Consider the following 22,494-nt stretch of genomic DNA (forward strand, 5'->3'; position numbering starts at 1 on the left):
GTTCAGCTTTTTAAATGCGAATATGTTCTGGGGGGGTTTTTTCTGACATTTTCTAGACCCCATGGTTCTCAGACTTTGGTACGTGTACCAACAGTGGTACTGTACGTGAGGAAAATAAGAAATACTGCAGTACCAGGGTATGTGTAATAATAATAATAAAGATTTTCTCAAGTGGTACACCACTGTTCTTGACCAAATGACTAATAATCAATGAATTTGAGAAGATAATTAACAGATTAATCAACTTTAAAAGATCGAGAAGGTTCTCCTGAATGTTCTCTCGTTTCTCGTCGACAAATTGAAAGAGACTCGCTTCGCTCTCAGTTTCCGCTCTCAACTCAAACGTCAAAAAGTCTCTGTCAGAGACTAAACTCTCCTCGGCGTCGCCGTCTAAACTCCTTCCGCTTCCAAATGCACCAATCCGTCTTTATTTTCCCCGTGTAACCACTTTCCCGGTGGTCGGCAGCGTCCATAATCTCTAAATGTCATCTGGACATTTTGCTCATGAGGCCAGACAGGAAGCTATTAATGAAGGGAGGAGGAGGGGGGAAGAAGAGGGGAGGTCACTGGGAGGAGCACGAGCGGACGAAAGAACGTAAAGTCGTCTTTGTGGCCTCTTAGGTAAGTCGCAGATTTGATTACAGTTGCAGACCAGAAATGGAGATGGATGCAGAAGCTGCACACGACACGTTCAGCCTGTGTTTGTTTCTCATACATTAGGAGAAGAGAAACCTGAGAGAAGCCCAGTGACATCAGCAGATGATGACGTGTGTCCAGAAGACACCGATTTGCCGAAAAGGTCAGAGTGTGATATCTGAGGAGAGTCATTTTCCCCCCAGAGAGAGAGAGAGAGAGAGCTAAATTTAATCTGTGTGATCACTGGGGCCCATCTGTAATCTGCACAGCACCTCAACCACTCAACCAGGGCCTGAAGGGATGTTCCCCTGACCTCTACTGGAGGGAAGGTGAACTGCAGCACTGCGCAGACTCAAATCACATTGGCAACTTCGCCTTATTCTTCTTTTAAAAAACTGTTTTCTTTTACTTAGTCACAATTTTGAACCTTTCTTTTGATAGTTTTAATAATTTAAGATAATTTCTCAATCTTGTGTAGTGTTTTCAACTGTTTTTGTTGCGTGGTTATATTATTTGACGGCGTAAAACGCTTTGACACCTTGTTGAACGCAGGATATAGAAACACAACACAAATGAACTCCTCCTAAATATAATAAATCTCTAAAATGTCAGGATCTGATTCAGTAAATAATAATAATCATTCAAGAAAGCAAGAAATAATTGACTTTAGGGAGATTACGTAGGATATAATTTAAGAGATGTGTCAATCTCTTAATGTGTCAAGATGAATTAAAGCAGAGTAAAAAAAACAAGTTTAAAAGAATATACAAAATACACATTTTAAACGAATTAAAGGATGAATAACAGCAGTTTAATCAGTGGTAATGGTAAATATTCTTGTGTTTTTACCCAGAACAAATAAGAACTGTATAAAAAAAACGGTAAATATGTAAATATTTGGGAGAAAATAGTTCAAAATCTTTGAAGTTTTCCTAATTTTTAGGGTTTAATTTTAGCTGCTTAATTCCTTAAATGTAATATTTACAGATTGGTGCAGACACGTCGACCTGCAGGTGACAAATTGGCCGTTAACTCTCCGTTGCTGTCTTTTTTTTTTTACATCGGCCACTAAAGCAGATTTATGAGGTAAGGACACAAAGTCTGTCTCTGGCTGTAACTCTGATTTAATTTCACGGCGGCTGTAGCAGAGACAGAATCTCATGTTAGTGTTTGATGAGTGAGGCTGAGTGCACTGACGCTCATAAACAACAACAAAGACTATATGTATATACATATATATATATGTATATACATATATATACATGCACATACATATACATATATACAATTTTCGTCATTAGAAATTCAAAGGATATCTTGATAAGCCATCATGATGTCGCAGTTACAGGAGGACATTGCACACCATTTCAAAGTAAAAGCGTTTGTGTGACGCAAAACAAATCTGTAAAAATAACAAAAAAAACAGACAGAAATAAAACAGAATGAAAACATTAAATCAAAATATATGTAGACAACTGTAATTAAAACATGAGACAGGCTTATATATATATACACATATATACATATGTATATGTATATATATATATGTATATATATATATATATGTACACATACATGTATAATTAAATGTTGAATTGAATCATTTCAAAACAAGTGTGGGGCCGCATGTGGCCCCCGGGGCGCGAGTTTGAGACCCATGATTTACGCGATGAAATTAAACATTTAGCAGAAATATTACAATGTTTTATGTCTGTGCAAATGAATCTAAACTTAATGCAACACAATGTAACAGCAAAATCAATTGATTTCTTTTCACAATGTAATATTTTTATGGATTCCTGACTGTTTTTGTTGCCGTTTTCGTTGCCTAATATTGCTTATACATATTCACACACATGTTTTTGTTGGCGTTTTACATTTAGTCCATTGAATTACTAAAATATTTATTTACTTTCAATTAAAGAAATCAACATTTGTTTTCTTTAAATCATATGTAGTGTTGCACATTTTTATTTCTTTTGAGTGAAATAAGGTTTTTTTTTAGAGGTCAAAATGGCCGTCTGGGTCCTGTTGCATGGTGTAGTTTCCACTTTAAAAGAAGATCTCTGCTAGTTATCATCACCCTCACACACACACAAACACACATAGCATAATAGAGTGAGAGAGTGGTCTGTAATTGGTGAGTATTGATGAGATTCGCCACTGGTGTTGCCACAGATACGAGTCATTAACTTTAACCTCCTGCCTCCTCTCTCACACACACACACAAACTACAAAGACGACACACAACGAGCGCAGTGTCGCGCCCGAGAGTCTCTTGTGTAAACGTAGAACACGTTGCCATGGGAACAGCTGACATAACTGAATGAGATATGACTGTGTGAGTGTGTGTGTGTGTGATAGCAGGTCTAGAGGTAAATCAATGAAAGGACTAGCTTTCAGTTCCAGTTCCCTGTCAGATTTCACTCCTCCATCTATCTGCTCTACACACAGAGAGAGACACACACACACACACACTGTCCACCTCACCTCATCAATCACAGCAAAGTTACAAGGTGGAGAGCAGCAACGAAGTGTCTTAAGAAGTTTTATTAGGACCCAGAGTGAGAAAGACGCAGCGTCAACAAACACCGGTGATAGAAGAATCCCGATGACAGGAAACAAACACGAGAGAACATAACATGAATGCATAACATTAACAAAGAAGACACACAAAAGTGTAGTGGGTGGAGTTTATGTGAACTCTGATGTTATAGAAGCCAATTTTATACATTAACCAAGATTAACGCTGAAATTCTTGTTGCTCAATTTAATCATAAAATCAAAACGTACATAAAAACTCATTGTCATTCACAAAATTAGACTTTCGGTCGGTATAGTACTGGATTACCACCACGTGGGATTATTTAATCTCTGTATTCTGTGTTTTTTTTAGTCAGAATATGACTTGTGGCAAGTTTTCACCTTCTATCTAAATGTTAAGTCACATTTCATTTAATTAAAAATATATAACTAGGGTCAGTCGGTGTTTAATTTCTGCCATTTTGTGCAATATTTAATATCCAAACATCATCTGCCATGTTAAAAAAAAATCTGCTATCTGCTCTACTATTTTCTTATCCTTAGAAAACCCTTATGGGTGGATAGTGGTTATTTTATTGACCAGTAGATTTAGGGACAATTTACTGTGTTTTAAATGTCCCTAAAGTTACACGCAGCAAAGGACCACAGTTGTCCACAAAGAGCCAGACGTGAGGCCTTTGCTTGATTTAAGACTTTGATTTCCTTCAGAAAGCAGAATTGGAATAAAATGGACGTGGGGAGGAATACAGCAACTAAGATTTAAATACGTAAAACCCATGACTTATTTTTAAGCTGGCATGGGAAACACGTGGTTATTTAACACGAGGCAGTGGAAAAAACTTCCATTAATATGGAAGTATGTATGTTAATATTTGGCATCATGTAATGTATTAAGAAGGCAGATGGGATACTAAATGCATTTTTATGTCTTATATAGCTGTCTTAAAAGCCATTTTTATTAATGTCATTAATTCAGACCACGTCTTTCATTGATTTCACTTATTTTTAAATGTTATACCTGCATTTCCGACCATTTTATTACCACATATTAATGCACCTTTATTCCTTGTCGTTACTTCCTCTCTCATTAATCTGGTCTTTTGTAAACTCTGTAACTTTCCATGTTTATCATAAACATGTCAAAATAGATGAAGAGATGCAGTCATCAAACAAATCTGTGTGTTTGCACTATTAAAAAAAAACGCGCGAGTGCAGTTTAGAGCAACAGAACACACAGAGACGAATGAAAAGGAAGAGAGCATCTGGCAGTTTTGAGTGTTTCTGACGCTGACGAGTTTGTTCGCCTCGGGCTGAACTTCAGCAGACTAAAACAGAGTGGAAATGAAAACCAGGACAGGACTGAGACTTATCACAAAACACACACACACACACACACACACACACACACACACACACACACACACACTCACACTAAACACACACAAAATATACAAAACAAAACCCCCACAACCAAAATAACCTAACCCTGACCTGCTGTTGTTTATTCTCACATTATTTTTATCTTTTGCTCAAACTTCATCTTTGGTTGGAGAAGCTGTAAATTCACTGTGTGTCTGTGTAAATAAATACACAAACACAAAAGATGTTGCCTGGATTCATTTCTGCTAAAACAACCTAAAATATGTGTCCCTGTATAAATAAAACTCATTTTAATTCCATCTATGAATTCTTTCAGTGCATATACTGTATATTTGTACGTAGAAACACAGCTTACAAGTATTTCAAACTAAATTTAATTAACTGTGGTTTGGTACTTTATGGTCCAGTAGTTGCAACATTATGCACCTGTACAAAAATAAACACACACACCTGGTAACAATATAGAATATTTAAAGTTAAAAAAAATGGCTTCAGTCCCCTAACGCGTTCCACCGTCACCGTAAACATGTGTGTAGGCTAAGATCGGCCTCTTCAACAGGCCTGCTCTGACCGGGTTCAGGATGGGGGGTGGTGGAAAACAAGGCTGAGGTCAAAGGTCACCACACCCGACAGGACTGTGCTCCCCGGTTCATGGATGAAGACTCGGGACAGCTGAACACCTCCGCGAACTCCTGGTAGTTGCTCATCGCGCCGACGACTCTGCAGGGCGACACGGGTGACATTACGTGTATATTCTTTTATTTGTTGCCTATTTAGGACCTTTGATCTTGATTTTTCTTTGTTTATATTATTGGAACAAAGAAACAAGACAATATTCACATTTAAAAGCTGAAAAATCAGAGAAACTTAATAAACAAAATAGTTGACAATCAATTCAGTCATTGTTTGGGCCCTCGTGTGAGCTCACCTATATTTTGGTGGACTGTGAGCTCCACTCTGGATCTGATCCCTGGCTGCTTCTGGTCTGTACGAGTTGCATCTCACCTGCAAAAAAAACCATAACAACAAACACCCTGGATAAACAGTCGGTTCCGACAGTGTAACAAGGTGGATTGAAATTTCCCGGATTCTTTGAATGCATCTTTTGAGCTGCTCCCGTTCGCTCAACACACAGTGAATTCTGCATTACTTCCACTGGGTCTCATGCGCTGGAGTTTAAAGTATTCTAATACTGGACCGAATAACACCAATGAATATTGGAATAACATTTTTGTTGAAAAAAAAAGAAGAAAAGAAATGCGCGAGCCTATATATTACGTTGTCCAGAGACTGAAGTACTACAGCACTGGATACAAGTACCTCACATGTATCATTAACACGGAACTACTAGATTATTTAAAATGTTTACTACAAAACCTAGACATAAACGTTCACCTTTTCCAACAAACTGCCTGCTCAGAAGACAGGCTGGGTATTTATTAGAAATTTCCTAATATGTTATCTATATCAATAGCTTTGATAATGACATTTTTTCAGTGCAAATTTTAATTAAATACGTTATTTTTAGTGAATGACAACACATGTTTGATGCGAGGAGACACGGAGGGCGTTCAAAACCCACGTTTATACCTGAAGAGCATTGACGTTTGAGACCTGGAGAGAAGCCAGTGTGTACAGAAACACCAGTTGGCTGACGTTAGAGTGTGTTTGGGTGTTTCTTACGTGTGCATAGCTCAGGAAAAACAGTTGGTTGTTGTTCAGTCCGACTCCTGGAAGCAGAGGCTCCTCCGCACCGCCTCTGTTCTCATCTATCCACCGCCTGTACGCCTACACACACACACACACACGCACACACACACAGAGAACAAGAGAAAGATTGGTGAAATAAAGGTTTCATTTGACAAATCGCAGGCGTAATTAATAAATAAAGGCAAAGATAAAAATGCAACGTGTAAACACAATTAAAGTCATGTTCAAGGGATTGAAAGACATACCCTGAATGCTTCTCTTATTCCTCCGTTGTCTGCGATGTTTTCTGACAAAGTCCTCTTACCGCGCACCTACACACAACACACACACATCTTTCACTTGTGATATACATCGGTTCATACGCAGATAATTAGCGCGTCATTTAAATTGAACAATCCTGCTTCAAACGCTTACATTTAATCCCGCCTCCTCCCAGTGATAATCATTATACTGGTCTATCATACACTGGGTTTTCTCAGTAAAGGCTGTGACGGACGAGTCGCTCCACCACTGATGGAGGTTTCCATTTTTGTCAAACTTGCGACCTGGTCAGGAAAAAAAAATTAAAATATATAGAGAAATATATGTCGAACAATATAACAATTCAACCATTCATTCGTTACCAGTCATTTATCAATGAGCAATGTTATTGATGAGCAGAATGTACCGTTATTGTCAAAGCCGTGGGTTAGCTCGTGTCCGACGATCACCCCGATGGCACCGTAACTTAAAGACCTGGAGACAAAAACCAGAGATATGTGGTTTCATTTAGAATAAACAGTGACATCAATATTAAAAGAAAATAGTGCATTCATGGACAGAATTAAGCTAATTAAATGGATAAACTCTCCTCCTGTTCTGTTGGCAACGAGCTAATTAACTAGCAAGCAGTTATATAACTCTAACCAAGGGCTTTTGTAACTGAGTCCTTTTTTTTAACTGAATAAAATAATAAATTGTCCCCTGGAGACAAATAAAGTAAATTGAATTTTAATTGAATTAAAATGAAGTATAATGCTGGGGTGGAAAAAAGAGGAGTAAAGATGCTAGCATGCTAACTAAAATCCATTAGCTCACTCACTACAGAGGTTCACCAGCTAGCTTGTTTCTCAAACTGTGTTTTTGTGAAGATACACACACAAGCATAACATTTTTTTCAATTAATTATGAAAATAAGAGATTTATTTAAACTCCCGTGCAACTGAATTCAACAGTTATAAACATTACTTGTGACAGGACCGTAAAATATTCAGTGTTGCCGACTACTTTCAACAACAAGTCGCTAACGGCAGCCTTGTCAGGCTGTATTACTGTATTTTCCAATGTTAGAAGGTGGCTTTTTGATAATAAATGTCACAGCTTAATTTACATTTTGTTGAGAAGTTAAAATATCAGCACAATGTCTTATTTTTCTTTCTCTAAAATAAGGGGACGAGAAAGCAAAACCTATCACATGGACAAGTTTTACTTGGATAAACAACACAGAGTTGGGATTTGTCAACAGTGAATGGTCATGGTAATGGTAATGATATTTAGATTCATTTTGCGTCATAAATATGTTTCTTATGGTGAATATTCTTACGCATCAAAACAAACGATGAAAAAAAACGCTTCAAAAATGTTGTTTTTCCTGTATTAAAATACGATCCTCCTTTAATCTCACCTCGGATACTCTTTTCCCCAGAAGAAGGGTTTCTGGAGTTCTCCTGCTGGAAATCCTACAAATGAGAGGATAAAAATAAATGACTTTTGTGTGTGTGTGTGTGTGTGAAGAATGAAAGTAAATTGAAGAAGTGTGATTTTTGAAGAGAGAGTACAATGTGTATTTGTTATTTTTGTTGATTAAAATGTAATTATTTCAGAAACAAAGAGGAAGCACAGTACATCCTTCTGTCTGGAGAGAACTGAGGAATAAATACACATCTTACGGATTTGATTTGTGGAAGAACTGTAGAAGGCATTCACAGTCGTTGGGTTTGTAAACCACCTGAAAAGAGTGGAACATGAACATTTTTTTAAGCCTGATTTCATAAATATGAAGCATTTTGACAAATGATGTTCAAAAAAGTTGATTTAGAAAAACTGCTACTCACTCTTTACGTGGCACGCTCTTTCGAAGCCAGCTGATATCGGCCTGGGCGATGAATTTCAGTGTCTGCATCACATTACCGTAGTAGTCCAACTCTTTGAACTTCAGCTGAAACGGACACAAATAAAATGCCAAATGCTTGACTCAGTTGTGCCAAATCTTAAATCTGAATAAGAATTGTTTCAGTAGTTTGCCACTTGTTTTCTTCTTCACAAACTGCTGACAAATCACATAATTTAAAGTCACATTTATGTGTGGATAGAGGAGAGTTCTGCACAAAATCAGTGCGGGGACAAACCTCCTTAAGATCGTCACTGAGGTAGGTGTCGTTGAGGATGAACTCGGGGTAGCCAACCTTTGCCAGGACGGCGTCAGCCTTGGGAGAGAGAGAGAGAGAGAAAGAGAAAGAGAAAGAAAGAGAGGGAGAGAGAGCGAGCAGCACAGACGGGACAGTTTCAACACAATCATAAATAGATTTGTAGGACATTTATCCAGAGTGACGTCAAAGAATAAGATTAAATTATATTACGAGCGCCATAAAGATGGAGACGCAGTGGCTGAGGACGAAATGTCCTTTGAATGTGACTCTGAGATGACTCCTAATGCCAAACAAATTCAATTTACTGTAACTTTAGACAAAGAAAACTGCGTTTCGATAAATATTTGCCACTTACTTACACGACCAATCCATTAATCATTGTTTTAAAAAACCTGGGTTTTTACTGTGCAGCATTTCAGCATCTTTTAAATCATCGTTTCATGAAATGTATTCCTTCAGGTTGACTATTTTGCCTCTAAGGCAACATACGACTATCTTCCCGCAGGGGGCACTAGAATGGACTGAAATCAACACCCTTTGTCTTCTCTATATTGCTTCAGTAAAATTTTTTTTTTTCTATTTTTAAATAGATTTTAAATCAAAAGGGGTTTGGGTGAGAACATGGCTGCTGAAAGATGCCTATGCTGCCCCCGTGTTGTCAGTTTAAAGAATGTTCCTATTTGAGAATGCAAGTGTAAAGAAACATAAGGGGGTAAATGCCTTTTCGATGGCTCTCTCCTTGGTAATTTGATCCATCCAGTCGTTCTCTTTCGTCAGTATGTCAATGAAAGCCCAGCGAATGCCCCCGATCAGCTCCTCCATCTGACAAACACACACACAGGAGGCAAGAGAGGATTACAACTATGTGAACCAGTCTTATCATCGTATCTCACAGTCAGTCACAGTCGTTGTCTACAGTGACAACGCCTCGTCAAGCCCTCACACCACAGTCCATAGAGAAAATTCTCATTTTGTTAGGTTAATGTCACTTAGGTAAAATCCAAACAAAGCATTTTACATACTTACGTGATGTAAAAACTGTTGATTTTATCAATGGAATTTGGTGCATGAGGAAAGCGTGAGCCCAAAAAAAGGCTGTTTAACGGCTAGGAAAATGAGAAAACATATTCATAAGACAAGCCTTCTGTTAAGTGGCTTTTGAGTTTTATACCTTTGAACTAAGGACATTTGTCCGTGGTGAGGACATTTTGTTCAGTCCAAATGTCTTGTTTGACTAAACTACACTAAGGTGGGATTTAAGTGTCTTTACAGCTATGGAATGTGTTAATGTCAGTAAGGATCCTTACAAAGACATAAATAAATGCATTTGTCCACATAAAAACAGGATTGTTTACAGGAAATAAAGCGCACAGTGTCGCCGGCATATAAACACACACAGCTGCATCCAAAACACCCAAAATACACCTGATAAACATATCTGTTAATGACTTAAACATATACACACAGCTTAAACAACAGTCATTTACACGCACCATGTGTTTCTTGTCCTCCTGGAAGTGTGTGTTGACAAAGAGGCGTCCCGTGGCGTAAACAAGCGAGTTCTCAACGTAGTTCACACACTTGTCCCAGCGCGGGGTCAGAGAGGTGGTTCCTGCAGTTACCTGGAGACAGAGCGAGAGTCGTAAAGAGACTTTCTTTTATATTTTAAATTAAGGTTCAGTCTCGTTGCAAACAAACTTAATTTATCTAAGGTATTTTATGCGAGAAAAGCGCAAACAGCCGCTTCTTTCTGTTAAAAACAAACTAAACTCAGTTCTCTAGCAGCCATCCAACCAGGGATCAGCGTCACGTAAACCTCCACAAAATAGGAACAAGAAACATTTCATAAATAAGCTTTTAAAAACTTAACCGAGGACAGATTTTGGGGACACGGTCGCTGTACGTACCCGAGCAAAGTCGAGGTATCTGAAGAGGAAACGGCGACTCAGCGTGGTGATTCTGGAGAAAACTGTTCTCCACTGAACGTAGTTTGCTACAGTCCTGGAGAGAGAAAGAGAGAGGGAGGGCAATTCATTCAAAGCCTACATGTAATCTTATTACACGCCATTATACACTCATAATAAATGACGGTAGCCCCGAGCTACACACTTGCTCTCCTTCTGTGTCAGCCATTTGTGTGTGTGTGTGTGTGTACCTGGAATCTGTGACTTTAATGATCTTGAACAGTTCCTTTAAATATTGCGGGGCTCGGACGATGACGGGCTCAGAGGAGGAGATGGACCGAGTCGGGTCGCTTTTAGACTCCACCACAGCTTTTACAAACGCTAGCCAATCAAACTACAGACACAGGAGCGAGGAGGTTAATGGTTTTTCTGTGTAAAACACAGGAATTACAGTAATTTCTGATTATTATTTGTTATCTTCGAGTTGGACCTTTATGTACAGTATTGTTGAAGGCTGATGTCAACACCAATACCAATATAAAGGAGTAAGAAACATTTCAAATTCCAATATTTCGGCCTAATTTTTATGATTGAATCACTGACAAAGATTCTGAAAAAGGTAATAAATCAAACCCACAGAAATGTAAGTCAAGCTTGATAATTTTATGTGCACACTTTTTTTTTGCATTGCAAACATCCTTGAAGTATCAGGGCCAAAGGTAAAAAAAAAAAAAGAAGAAAAAATTCTGAGATTACACTCAAAATTCTGAGATTAAAGTCAACATTCTGAGATTAAAGTCTGAATTTTTTCTTTTACTTTCTTTCAAAAACATTTCTTACATGTGGCCCTGAAGAAACTGTATAGACCTTTTATTTAGTAAATATTGACAAACAAAAACACTGATTTGACAATGATATGCTGACATTTATGAGCTATTAGCAGATACAAGCGCTTTATTTAGTTTTACACCTAATGTAGAAAAGTTACATTGCTGTTAAAACTCACTTTTTTTTTTACTCGTCCATTTATTCTCTCTGTTCCTTCATTTTCATTTTATCTTACAGGTTTTAATTATTGCACAAACACTTAGTAACAATGTTTTGAAAGGTTCTATATATATATAAATAACATGTGTTATTCTCATTACCTGTGGTATCTCACCCTGCAGCTGAGCTATTGTGTATTTATTGTACATGTTGTCGCTGGTGCGGTTCTCATAGGGAATCAGAATCTGTGGACACAAATAAGAGACATCAGAGACAACTCAAAATTCACAATAATGTATTTGTTTTAGCTGTTTTTAGTATAAATATATGGAATTTGCATGTTAAATTACGTTTTAAGTATTTATTCTTATCAAATAAATACAGATTGTTATGGGTTTTTTATGTTAAACAACCTGGATTTCAAAATAATAAGGTTTTTACTCCCTCCTGTGTTAACCTTTTGCCATTGCCAAGTGACAGCATGGAAAAATTAACAATACCTTCATACATTATAAGATGTGACTTCCACATGTCAAGAATAAAAATAAAAATAGGAAGTCAGACCCCCACCCCCTCCAGTGTTACTTCAAAAATAGCCTATTGTTATTTTAGTTGCAATGATTTCCACAGCCACAGACGCCTGTCACATGTGTTCTGTTAAACTATGGGTGGGGAGATTATATTTATCTGACATGATGTCTTTACATGAGCCAGCTTGGTCTCAAAGGCGAGTGCCTTCTCCATCTGGGTCAACGCCTCCGCCTCTTGAGCGCCCAGCATGACGGCGATGTCCACCATCAAGCTTAGCAGGGCCGCGCGGTTCTACAGGGGGAGAGAGAGGGAGAGAGAGAGAGAGAAAAGGATAAAGGTCAAAGACCAAGTTTCATTTACTCTTTTCACTTGTTTTTCACATGCTCTCACAATCACAGCTATTGTGGAAATAGCATTAGATGTATAGATGATGTATATACATACATATATATATATATATACATATATATATGTGTGTATCGGCGGCGATGCGTTTGGGCAAGCGCTTCAACAGTTTTTGAAAGCTAACAACGTGTCATAATTATGAAATAAAAAGTCGAAAATATGAAATAAAAGGTTATAATATGAGATAAAAAGGCATCCTTTTAAAATCATATTAACTAAAATGTTTGCGGTATCATTTAAATATGTTGATTTAAATATGATTTAAATCTGGACAGACTCTTGCTAAGATGTAAAAACACACACAAAAAAATGGCAACAATCAATATTTTCAACCAAGTGCAATTAAATGGAGAAATAGTTAAATCATCGATTTAGATGTATTGTTTTTTTCATACATACATTTATCATTTATGTTGTATTTTTATGTTTATTTTCCCACATTGTGGACCAGAAAGTTAAACCCAACCTAATTGTTTTTTACTGAAATTCTCAATTAAGCAGGAAGGAAATCTGTTTGTGTTTCTGCTGCTGCAAGAAGGGAGTGGGAGTTTTATGACTGACAGGTGCAGGGTGCGGAAGAGGGAGTGGAGACTCACCGCCTGCGCAGAGGAAGAATTGGTGATGTAGTCTTCCCTCGAGGACAGAGACAAAGACGCCTGGTCAAGCTGTGTGAAGGCAGACAGGAGAGGTCATGCATCATTTATTTTTTTTGCTTTAAAACCTGCTTTTCCTTGAGTGATTCAGAAAGATTTGAGTTCAACCGGTACACATAATCTCAAGATAGTGGATTAATTACAGATTTAAATGTGTAATCACACAAAAAAAAATCATATAAAAGAAGATTAAGGAGAAAGACTACACAAGGATGTAAAAAGAGGTAAAAAAAAAAAAAAGAAGATACAAAGACATCACATAAAGGCAAAAAAAGTGTGTATAAGTGAGTATAAAAATGGGTTTCAAAAAGTATTTTTTTTAAATTCACTCGTAAACAGTCAAAAACCGGTGAAAAACAGAGAGAGAAACATGTTTTAAAGTTGTTGTTTTTCCAGAACGGTTGATGATACGGATTAAATGTTTGGTTTGTGAGCGTCAGGAGGCTTTGAGGAGCTCCCACATTTAAATTTGTGGAAAAACGGGTGTGAATTAACCGAGAAATTACAGTTTTAAAATGACCCTCGTCTTTTTTTTAACATGGGAGTCAATGGGAGGTTTGACCAGTACTCTCTGCACTTTTAGGTGATTTCAAGAAAAACTGCAAGTCATGAAAAACAGCACACCGTGTTAGACGACAACCATAACAACGTTTTTATGTATAAAAATATCTGTGTAGTTTGGAAATTGTGGGCAGGAGAAGAGTTTGTTTAGAGATTTTTTTTCATTATTTTCATGGACTTCAGCTAGAGTGTGCCACTTTAACTGCGCAATACACACTCATTATCAAATCTGAAAACGTCCAAAAAAAAATGACTAAACTTAAAATGTGATTGTTTGGATGAGAAAAGTCTCAAGTCCTGTGACCCGTTTAAAGTTTCAACCACGTCTATAAGTATGACGACATCGTGGGCTGGGATGGTTTTTTCGGACCGTTTTCCATTCACGTGTATGTGGAAATTCTTCATAGTTTTTTGTGATTTTTGTTGCAATGGTTACTCAAAGCGCTTAGGAAACTCATGGCACACCGTTCCCGAAATACAGTAGATGCTTTGCGTTGCTAGGCAGGCACACTAATAATAAAAATTGCGGGTATCTCACCTTGATTATGTGCTGAGAGGAGTTTTTGTCATCGGGGGAAACATACAAGCGAATCAGGACACTTTTACTGTGCTGGTTCCTCATCTGTGCCAGAGTCTTCAGGAGGCTCCACTGAGCGGCCGACCACGAGAACTCGCCACCGAGCCCCTCCCCGACGACGGGCCACCGGAACTCCCGCTGCTTCAGTGTCTTCAACATGGGTGATGAGTCCACCTTCTCCAGCACAGCTTTGAGGAAACAGACGCAGAGTGAGAAACTGTGTGCAGACCTCAAAGTGGGGAATGTTTTGGACATTTTTTTATGCCACGTTACAGAGATGAAGGGATAAGTTTAGAACTAGGTTAATTTTGGAGAGTTGGGGTCAAATTGGGGGTAATTACAGGGGAGCGCATTATGAAAACAACAGCCCCCACCAGGGATGTAAAAGAGACTGCGTGCGATTAGATTACTTAAACTACACACTTAGGGCTCATGTGTTCACAAAGTCATTTCCACTATGGGGTTAGGTTGGGTTAGGAGTTGAATGAGTGGGTTCTTTATGGTCTTAGGCCTTCATATTTATCTTTCATAATTTGCTTTCTCAATGATGGTGTTTGGCCCTTTAAGTGTGAAATCTGTAACTCAATTTCTACTTATATGAAAAGTAAGTGGTACATAAATAAAGTCTTGTTGTTTCATTGATGGACTGATAAGTGTCCAGGGGAATAAGCACACGCACTGGTGCGTCAGACTCACTCTCATTCATGCAGGAGCGGTAGAGGACTTTCGCTTTGGTCACAGCCTCCAGTTCATCGGGTTGTGACGGAGCCTCCAGTAACTCTGACGGGAAAAAAAGGAAAAGCATTATCCAATAAAACATTAGAATTACAATATAACAGCAGTTTACAAGGATTTTCCCCAGTACCCTTCTCTAAATACTATGTTTTACCCGATAAAAGGTGTGAGAATCAAAACAAGGTTGATAAAATGAGCAAAAATGAAAAATGGGAAACGAGTTTCCTTTTCCTCTCCCATCAGGACATTTGGATTGAATGCTCTTGTTTCTGACTTCTAAATACACCACAATTCTATACAAATATATTTTCTAACTAAATTGAACTCAATCTTCAACAAAAAAGGTCATTTATTTGCAGTTTTCGCTTAGCAGATGTCTTTTTTATTGCATGGCTTGACTCTAGTTCAAATGTGACATTGACAGACCGCCGGCCACCGATTGGTCAGAGAGAGTCGTCACTGGAAGAGTCACGAGTGCGACGTCCGACGCGAGAACCAAAGCGAACAATGTCGAACTGTAGGTCGGTTAAAAAATCCCTGAATACATGCGTTAAATCTCCAACATTTAGCAAAGGAAATGTCTCAAATGTCAACATTCTACAGAGGAGTCTAGCGTATATAGCGATAGCACTGCCTAAAACCGGCGACCGGGAGTTCGAATCACGACCCGTTCAGTGACTGTGTCAGACGGACAAATCTTTTTTAAATGGTCTGATTCTAATGATTCAGTTACACCCAAATAACTGCTTTAAAAAGTCACTAGTTTGTGTGTTTGTGTCGCATGTGTAAAACGGAGGTCACGGCAGTTTCGCGCAGCCGTGCTGTGATGACTCCGCCCACGTTGAGGAGGTTCTATCGTAATGGAGTATCGCCAATGATCTATCTCAAATGACAAACTCTTGGACTGACTGCACAGTTACGGGTAAAAGGCAAACCTCTGAGCTGAAGGTCGACATGCTGCCGCAGCCAAGGGTAGATGCCGTACGAGGAGGAGTCTTCCGGAATCGGGTTCTGCTTCAACCAGCCGCCACAGGAATAGAGATAAAAGTCCTCACAGGGATCGACAGACGGATCCATTTTGTTTAAAATAGACCCAGCTACAAGGAGAGAGAAAAAAAAACCCGTCCCAGTCATCAAAGTGTTTGGTGATTAATTCAGGTTACATTTAAAAATCTCACCTGCTTCAATGCATTCTGAGGTCAGACAGAACTCCTCCTGACTGGACTTCTGAGACACTGAGGAAACAGCATTGAAGGTAAGTGAAATGTACAGTCTGTATTTGCTGTGACTTAAACACAACATCTATATATATATACACATCTATATGTATATCTATATATGTATATATATATATAGATATATATATACACATATATATGTATAACCTGCTGCACGAAACCACACACAAATGTAAACATTTCCAAGGCTGCTGGTGGTGACATGCTCAGCGTCCCATGACGGAAAAGTCGATGACCTTACAACTTGGCTCATGAGACGAAGCCCAAGGAACCTTACAATTATCTCCATTAACAGTCATTACAACAGCAAAACGACTAGTCTCGGTTTGAGTCTACGAAGCAAAAAGGTGACATCAGAGAGGCTGAACGTGGGCGATACTTGGCACGTTTTCTTGAATTGTATCCAAACAGATGCAGATTCATCTCCTTTAAGTTCAACAAAAATTCATTTTGTCCTTTATATCTGTAATACTATGGCAACCCAGTTCATTTATAGTAAACATTTGGTAATACTGTCTAATTTCTATAGTATTGGCTAGAATGGAAAACATTGGTTTTGGGACATATAGAAGGATGATATTCAACTTTATAATTATGACATTTGATTCACAAACATCAGTAAAGTGAATGTAATGCTGATGGAATCTACAGAAAAGTCTTATAACCAATCAATTACTTTGAAAATAATATGGTCATTTTAGGTTAAGAAAAAAGAAGGTATTACCATAATATTACCTCCTGATTATGTACCATAATGGTTACTGTTATTTAAAGTGATCAGTTCAGCTGATTCTGCTGCTGGTTGGTTCTTCATTACACATCAAACCTGACCAAACATCCTTTTTCTCAGTCATATAAGCTGAAATTTGAAGTACTTTCCAAACCACCAAATCAAATTTCTTGTTGTATGTAAAACAAAAATGCTACTTCAACCCATTCACGGTGCTTCCTGGAGGGTGAACAGAACTTAAACCTCTTGGCAGAAACTTCTGCTTTGTGATGCGGTTGCCAGGTCGAGCAGAAGCAGGCAGCACGGCTCCGTGAAGCCCGACAAACGGATTTAGAAAACCAAATCCCATTGTGAATGAACCAGTGAAGCGTCACAGAGCCGCACTGTGAACGTTTGACCTCTGAGGTCGAGCGGTCTCGTTGTCTTTTTAGAGCTGCTTATGTGGCCGCTTCACGTCATTGCGCCCACTTGTAGTAAAAAATAAATAAAATGCGCACGGTCACTCGACCTGGAGTAACCTCAACAACAACAACATCTGGTGCTGTGTACATTACCCTGACTGTAACTGTGCCCGAGCTGGAAACTTTCTTTAAAAACAGTGAGGAAAGAGGAAAGAATACACAGTCACTGCTCGTACCTCACGGTCACTTCCAAGGAACTAAACAGACACAGTGGCACAAACACGCAAATAACAGACTCTGGGAAGTCATTAAGAAGGAAAGAAATTAAAGAAAATAAATAAATAAATCATCAAAGCCACCACTTGGCATTCCTGTGTCTGGTCATTGGCACAGCTGGAGGGTTTCCATTAGAGTGGGTGTGAGTGCGTGTGCGCGTGCGTGTGCGTGTGTGTGTGTGTGTGTGCGTGCGGTGCTACATATACATGGTAGGCACATCACGTAATTACACTTCAGTGGCACCACAAGTATGTTTGGCTTCCCTCAATAACAGAAAAAAAACAAAAAGACTGTACTTACTACTAACATACGGGTAGCCCTCGCACCCACGACCGTCCTCACAGCCTCACAAGACCAAATTATTTATAAAGCAATAGAGGAATATGAAGGTTTAAGTGGACTGGTCTTTGTTTATGCTTTAAATCCTTAAAAGGTAAACTGGTGTCTCATAGTCACAACTGTTTTTTTGAGCTGCTTTAAAACTAAACTTGTTCAATATTTGTCTTTAGTGTTGTTCGTAACAACCCGACACTTCCATTTCCTCGTATATTTATTGTCATTTGTGTGCGAGGATGGGTACAATTACTGTATTTCTCCTCGACACACGTTCAGGCCATTAGTCGTTATTTAAAATCTGGATATGCAAACCTTAAAAAACAAGTTAGAGTTCAGAATATACACCATGTGGCGTGATGACATAAGGTCCAGCAGAGGGTGCAGTGAGCACAGCGTGGCCTCAGATCCACTTTGAATCCGTCAGAAAAATAAATTGCGGGATTAAGCAAATTTCTTTAAAAGTATTAACATGACAAGTACACACACTGCACTACTTTCCCCTTAGGTCAGTCTTGTATAAAGTAAACTTAAAGGTGATACTTAAGTAAAAGTATGTTACCAGAAAATGACGTTTGGTAGAGGTTGAGTCACTTTTTTATAATATTTACTTAAGTAAAAGTACTTAAAGTATATGTATATGTACATTTACTGTACTTAAGTATCACTTAAGTCACTTTATGAAGTGAGGAGTTAAAGATTGAGCCATGGTGGCGCAGTGGTAGGGTGAGTTGGCTCAAGTGGAAGGTTGGGGTTTCAATTTCCTGCCTTCTGCTCATCTATGTGTGTCCTTGAGCAAAGGCACTTAACCCCCCGTGTTGCAGTGTGTGAATGTCGTGTGAATGGGTGAAAACTTTAATGTAAAGCTCTATATAAATACAGACCATAAGACCAACACTTCTTCTGATTTTATTTGGTGGTAACAGAGTGAAAGTATGTAGAGTAAAGATACAGATATTTGAATTTTGTACTTTTTTTGTAAAGATTAAGTGTGTGTCTGTCTCTCTCTCTCTCTCTCTCTCTCTCACACACACACACACACACACACACACACATTCCTTCCCAGCATCCACTTTGACTCCCACACTGCGTTACGGAGACTCCCAGGTCGTGCATGTGGGCGTAAACGAAACCTTATACGGGCCAAAAATAGTTTGACACAAGTTACCCGCGAAGCCTCCACGCAGACCTTTGCTCCCAGCTGCATATATAGATATATATATAGATATATATATATAGATATACATATACACACGTGTGTGTGTGTGTAATTTTCAGCCAGACTGTACTACAGTTTATAATCTGAGTGTGTATTTCCACAAATTATAATGTAGGATGAGAGGGGGAAACTGTCTGTGTGTGTGTGTGTGTGTGTGTGTGTACTTACCCAGTATGAGTGCGAGCAGCAGGATGGCACACAGACACACGCACATGGCCAGTGCGATCTTGTAGAGGCGAGTGTTGCCCCTCTCGGGTTTAAGCCCGCTGCCGTTCAAGTGCTCCACCTCCATGACCTACTGTATATCACACAAACAAGAAAAAAAGAAAACACACTCTGCCACACACACACACACACACACACTCTTTAAAAAATAAAAAATGTAAAGTGTGAGGTGGAAAAAGCACCAAGAAAAAAAGAAAATCCAGAAGGTGCAGGACAACAGAGTCCTAGATTTAAATAAAAATCAGACTTTTTTTATTAACTGTCCCCAGTCATTGCTCTTTGCTGCTTCACACACATCTGTCTGTCTGCACTACTCTCACTTCACTCTTCAAACTATTCCTCCCTCCCTCCCTCATCCCTCCTACTCTCCTCCCTCCCTCTAGGAAACGAGGGAGCAGGCGTCCCCCGTGGTGAACAATAATCATTTCATTAAAAACCATTAAGCCCAAACCAGCAGCAATTTTTTTTAATTTAGCTCTTTATGAGGACATTTGGTCTTTGTCCTCTTAACTTTAAAGGGCTTTTTTTAAGAGTTAAGAGTTAGTTTAAGGTTGGGGTTAGAATTAAGTTCAGGTCAGTGTTAAGTTAAGGGGTTAAAGTTAGGCATTTTGTTGTGATGTTAAGGGGTTTCCATTCATTATCTTTGAGTGTCTTCACTACAAATGCTGTACAAGGACGTGTGAGTGTGTATCTTGTCGGGACCAGGAGTCGTCATGGAGACCATAATGAGTCCTTAAAAGGATACAACGGACACGTTTTGATTTAGATCTTCTTTATGAGGACATCCTGTCAGGTCCTCTTAACTTTAAGGTTTTTTTCTAAGGGTTAAGAGTTAGTTTAAGGTTGGGGTTAGAATTAGGTTTAGATCAGGCTTAAGTTAAGGGGTTAGGGATTTGTTGTGATCTCTGAGTGTCCTTACTACAAATGCTGTAGAAGGATTTGTGTGTGATATAATCACTTACCTTGTCAAGACCAGGAGTCGCCATGGAGACCAAAATGAGTCCTTAAAAGGACAGCTGTGTGTGTGTGTGGTCATAGTAGTAGCCTGTGAGGACAAATTTTGATTTAGCTCGTTATGAGGACATTTTTTCTGGTCCTCTTAACTGTAAAGGGATTTTTTAAAGGGTTAGGAGTTAGTTTAAGGTTGGAATTAAGTCAGGCTTAAGTTGAGGGGTTAGAGTCTTGCATTTAGTTGTGATGGTTAGGGTTAGGGTAAAGGGTTAGGGTTTCATTCATTGTTTGAGTGTCCTGAGGACCAGGAGTCGTCATGGAGACCAAAAGGAGTCCTTAAAAGGATAGCTGCGTGAACCTGTGTGTGTAGTCACAGTAGTAGTAGGCTGTAAGGACAAATTTTGATTTGGCTCTTTCTTATGAGGACATTTTGTGTGGTCCACTTTAAACGGCTTAAGGGTTAAGAGTTAGATTAAGGTTGCGGTTAAGTCAGGCTTAAGTTAAGGGGTCAGGGTTAGGCATTTATTTGTCATGGTTAAGGTTTTCTTTGAGTTTTCCCACTACAGATGCTGCAAACACTGACCTTGTCATGACCAGGAGTCGCCATGGAGACCAAAATGAGTCTTTAAAGGGATAGCTGTGTGTGTGTGTGTGTGTGTGTGTGTGTGTGTGTGTGTGTGTGTGTGTGTGTGTGTGTGTGTGTGTGTGTGTGTGTGTGTGTGTGTGTGTGTGTGTGTGTGTGTGTGTGTGTGTGTGTGTGTGTATTAGTGGCTACAGGCCTGGTCACTGGCAAACGTGTGAAGTGTGTGTGTGTGTGTGTGTGTGTGTGTGTGTGTGTGTGTGTGTGCCTCATGTTACAGCTGTGTGCTCTGCATTAACATTAATCAGATCAGACCAGCACCAAATTAGAATCACATACTGATTACAATCGGTTAATGCGATGACAGTGACATGTGTGTGTGTCACAGTGTATCAGCAGTTTCCTGGAGGGGAACAGAGCAGCGCTGATGTTAACACCACAGCTCCTGACTTCTCCTCCACCTCTCTCTCTCTCTCTCTCTCTCTGTGTGTCTGTCCGTAGAGTTAACTGCGCATGAACCGCTACTCTATGTGCTTCTTAGGCTAAGTTTGGGGCGTCGGCAACCAGAGTTCCTATATAGACATGACTTCCTGTGTGGGTTAAAAAACACCCATTCATCAAGCCAGAGCTTTGACCACAATGCCATTGTTTACCACTCACAATCGCTCACGTCCCGTTTTATCCTCGACCATTGTTGTTGAGACGTCGGCTGGGGACATTTCACGCTGGACTTTTCATTGTCTCTGCTCCTCAATGAAGCGTCTCACCAGCTTTATATAAATCCATAAATCCGCCTGAATGCTAAGTCTTTATCTTAGTTCCTACCACTACTTTCAACACTGGTGGTTTAGCGAAAAAACAGAGTAAACGCTTTATTAAAACTGTAGTACGCAAGTTTTAAATACAAGAAAAAACATTTGTCAAATTAGTTAAAACAGTGTTTAACTGTTGATTAACTGATTCTGTGTTTATCTGCAAATTTAAGTCTAAAAGTCGGGAGGAACAAAAAAATGACATTACGAATATGATCCAAACCCAACAGGAAGGCTGTCATCTTGGATTCACATTTTGGGCGATTTTGGCGATTTCGCACCAATGCTAATTTGAACAAACTAGTCAAGTGTGGACAAGTTGAGGATCTAATTTAAGTTTTTCTTGGTAATAAAAAAATCACGAAATGTCTTTAACTGTGTGTTTTCATTAAAACGAGATCTCTGTACACAAAAGTCGTTAAAATGAGCACACGGTGAAACTCTACAGCATGGACGTTCACCTGACCGTTTAAAGTCATTCTGAAGGTTGTCCACCAGAGGGCGCTGTCATTGCCTTCAAATTCCTTAAAAATGTGTGCAAAGGATCCAGAAAAGGCACGTATATTAAAATATCGATATTGGATTTTTCAAATTAAGATTGCTATAATCCGGATATTCCCCGCGCTGCACACAGGAAGTAGCTTGTTTCATGTCAAGACAGAGGGAGGCAACATTGTGCTTATGTACACACACCAACC

General features: G+C 39.0%; 1 protein-coding gene across 1 annotated transcript; it reads right to left on the minus strand.

Annotated features, from left to right (window-relative positions):
- Nucleotides 1–4,918: 4,918 nt before the first annotated feature.
- phex (phosphate regulating endopeptidase homolog, X-linked) lies at nucleotides 4,919–19,789 on the minus strand. The gene is made up of 22 exons (XM_044037716.1): nucleotides 19,397–19,789; nucleotides 16,210–16,266; nucleotides 15,967–16,128; nucleotides 14,993–15,076; nucleotides 14,258–14,484; nucleotides 13,102–13,170; nucleotides 12,275–12,391; nucleotides 11,731–11,814; nucleotides 10,834–10,976; nucleotides 10,586–10,679; nucleotides 10,172–10,300; nucleotides 9,399–9,500; nucleotides 8,658–8,735; nucleotides 8,364–8,467; nucleotides 8,199–8,257; nucleotides 7,934–7,988; nucleotides 6,938–7,005; nucleotides 6,685–6,815; nucleotides 6,516–6,581; nucleotides 6,244–6,348; nucleotides 5,489–5,565; nucleotides 4,919–5,280 (listed from the first exon to the last, which is right to left on the minus strand). Exons 1-22 carry the CDS (start codon nucleotides 19,518–19,520, stop codon nucleotides 5,178–5,180), a joined length of 2,238 nt encoding a protein of 745 aa, XP_043893651.1. The 5' UTR covers nucleotides 19,521–19,789; the 3' UTR covers nucleotides 4,919–5,177.
- Nucleotides 19,790–22,494: the final 2,705 nt, after the last annotated feature.

This window comes from Solea senegalensis, linkage group LG1 (genome assembly GCF_019176455.1).
Source record: "Solea senegalensis isolate Sse05_10M linkage group LG1, IFAPA_SoseM_1, whole genome shotgun sequence".
In the NCBI taxonomy this organism is placed as follows: domain Eukaryota; kingdom Metazoa; phylum Chordata; class Actinopteri; order Pleuronectiformes; family Soleidae; genus Solea; species Solea senegalensis.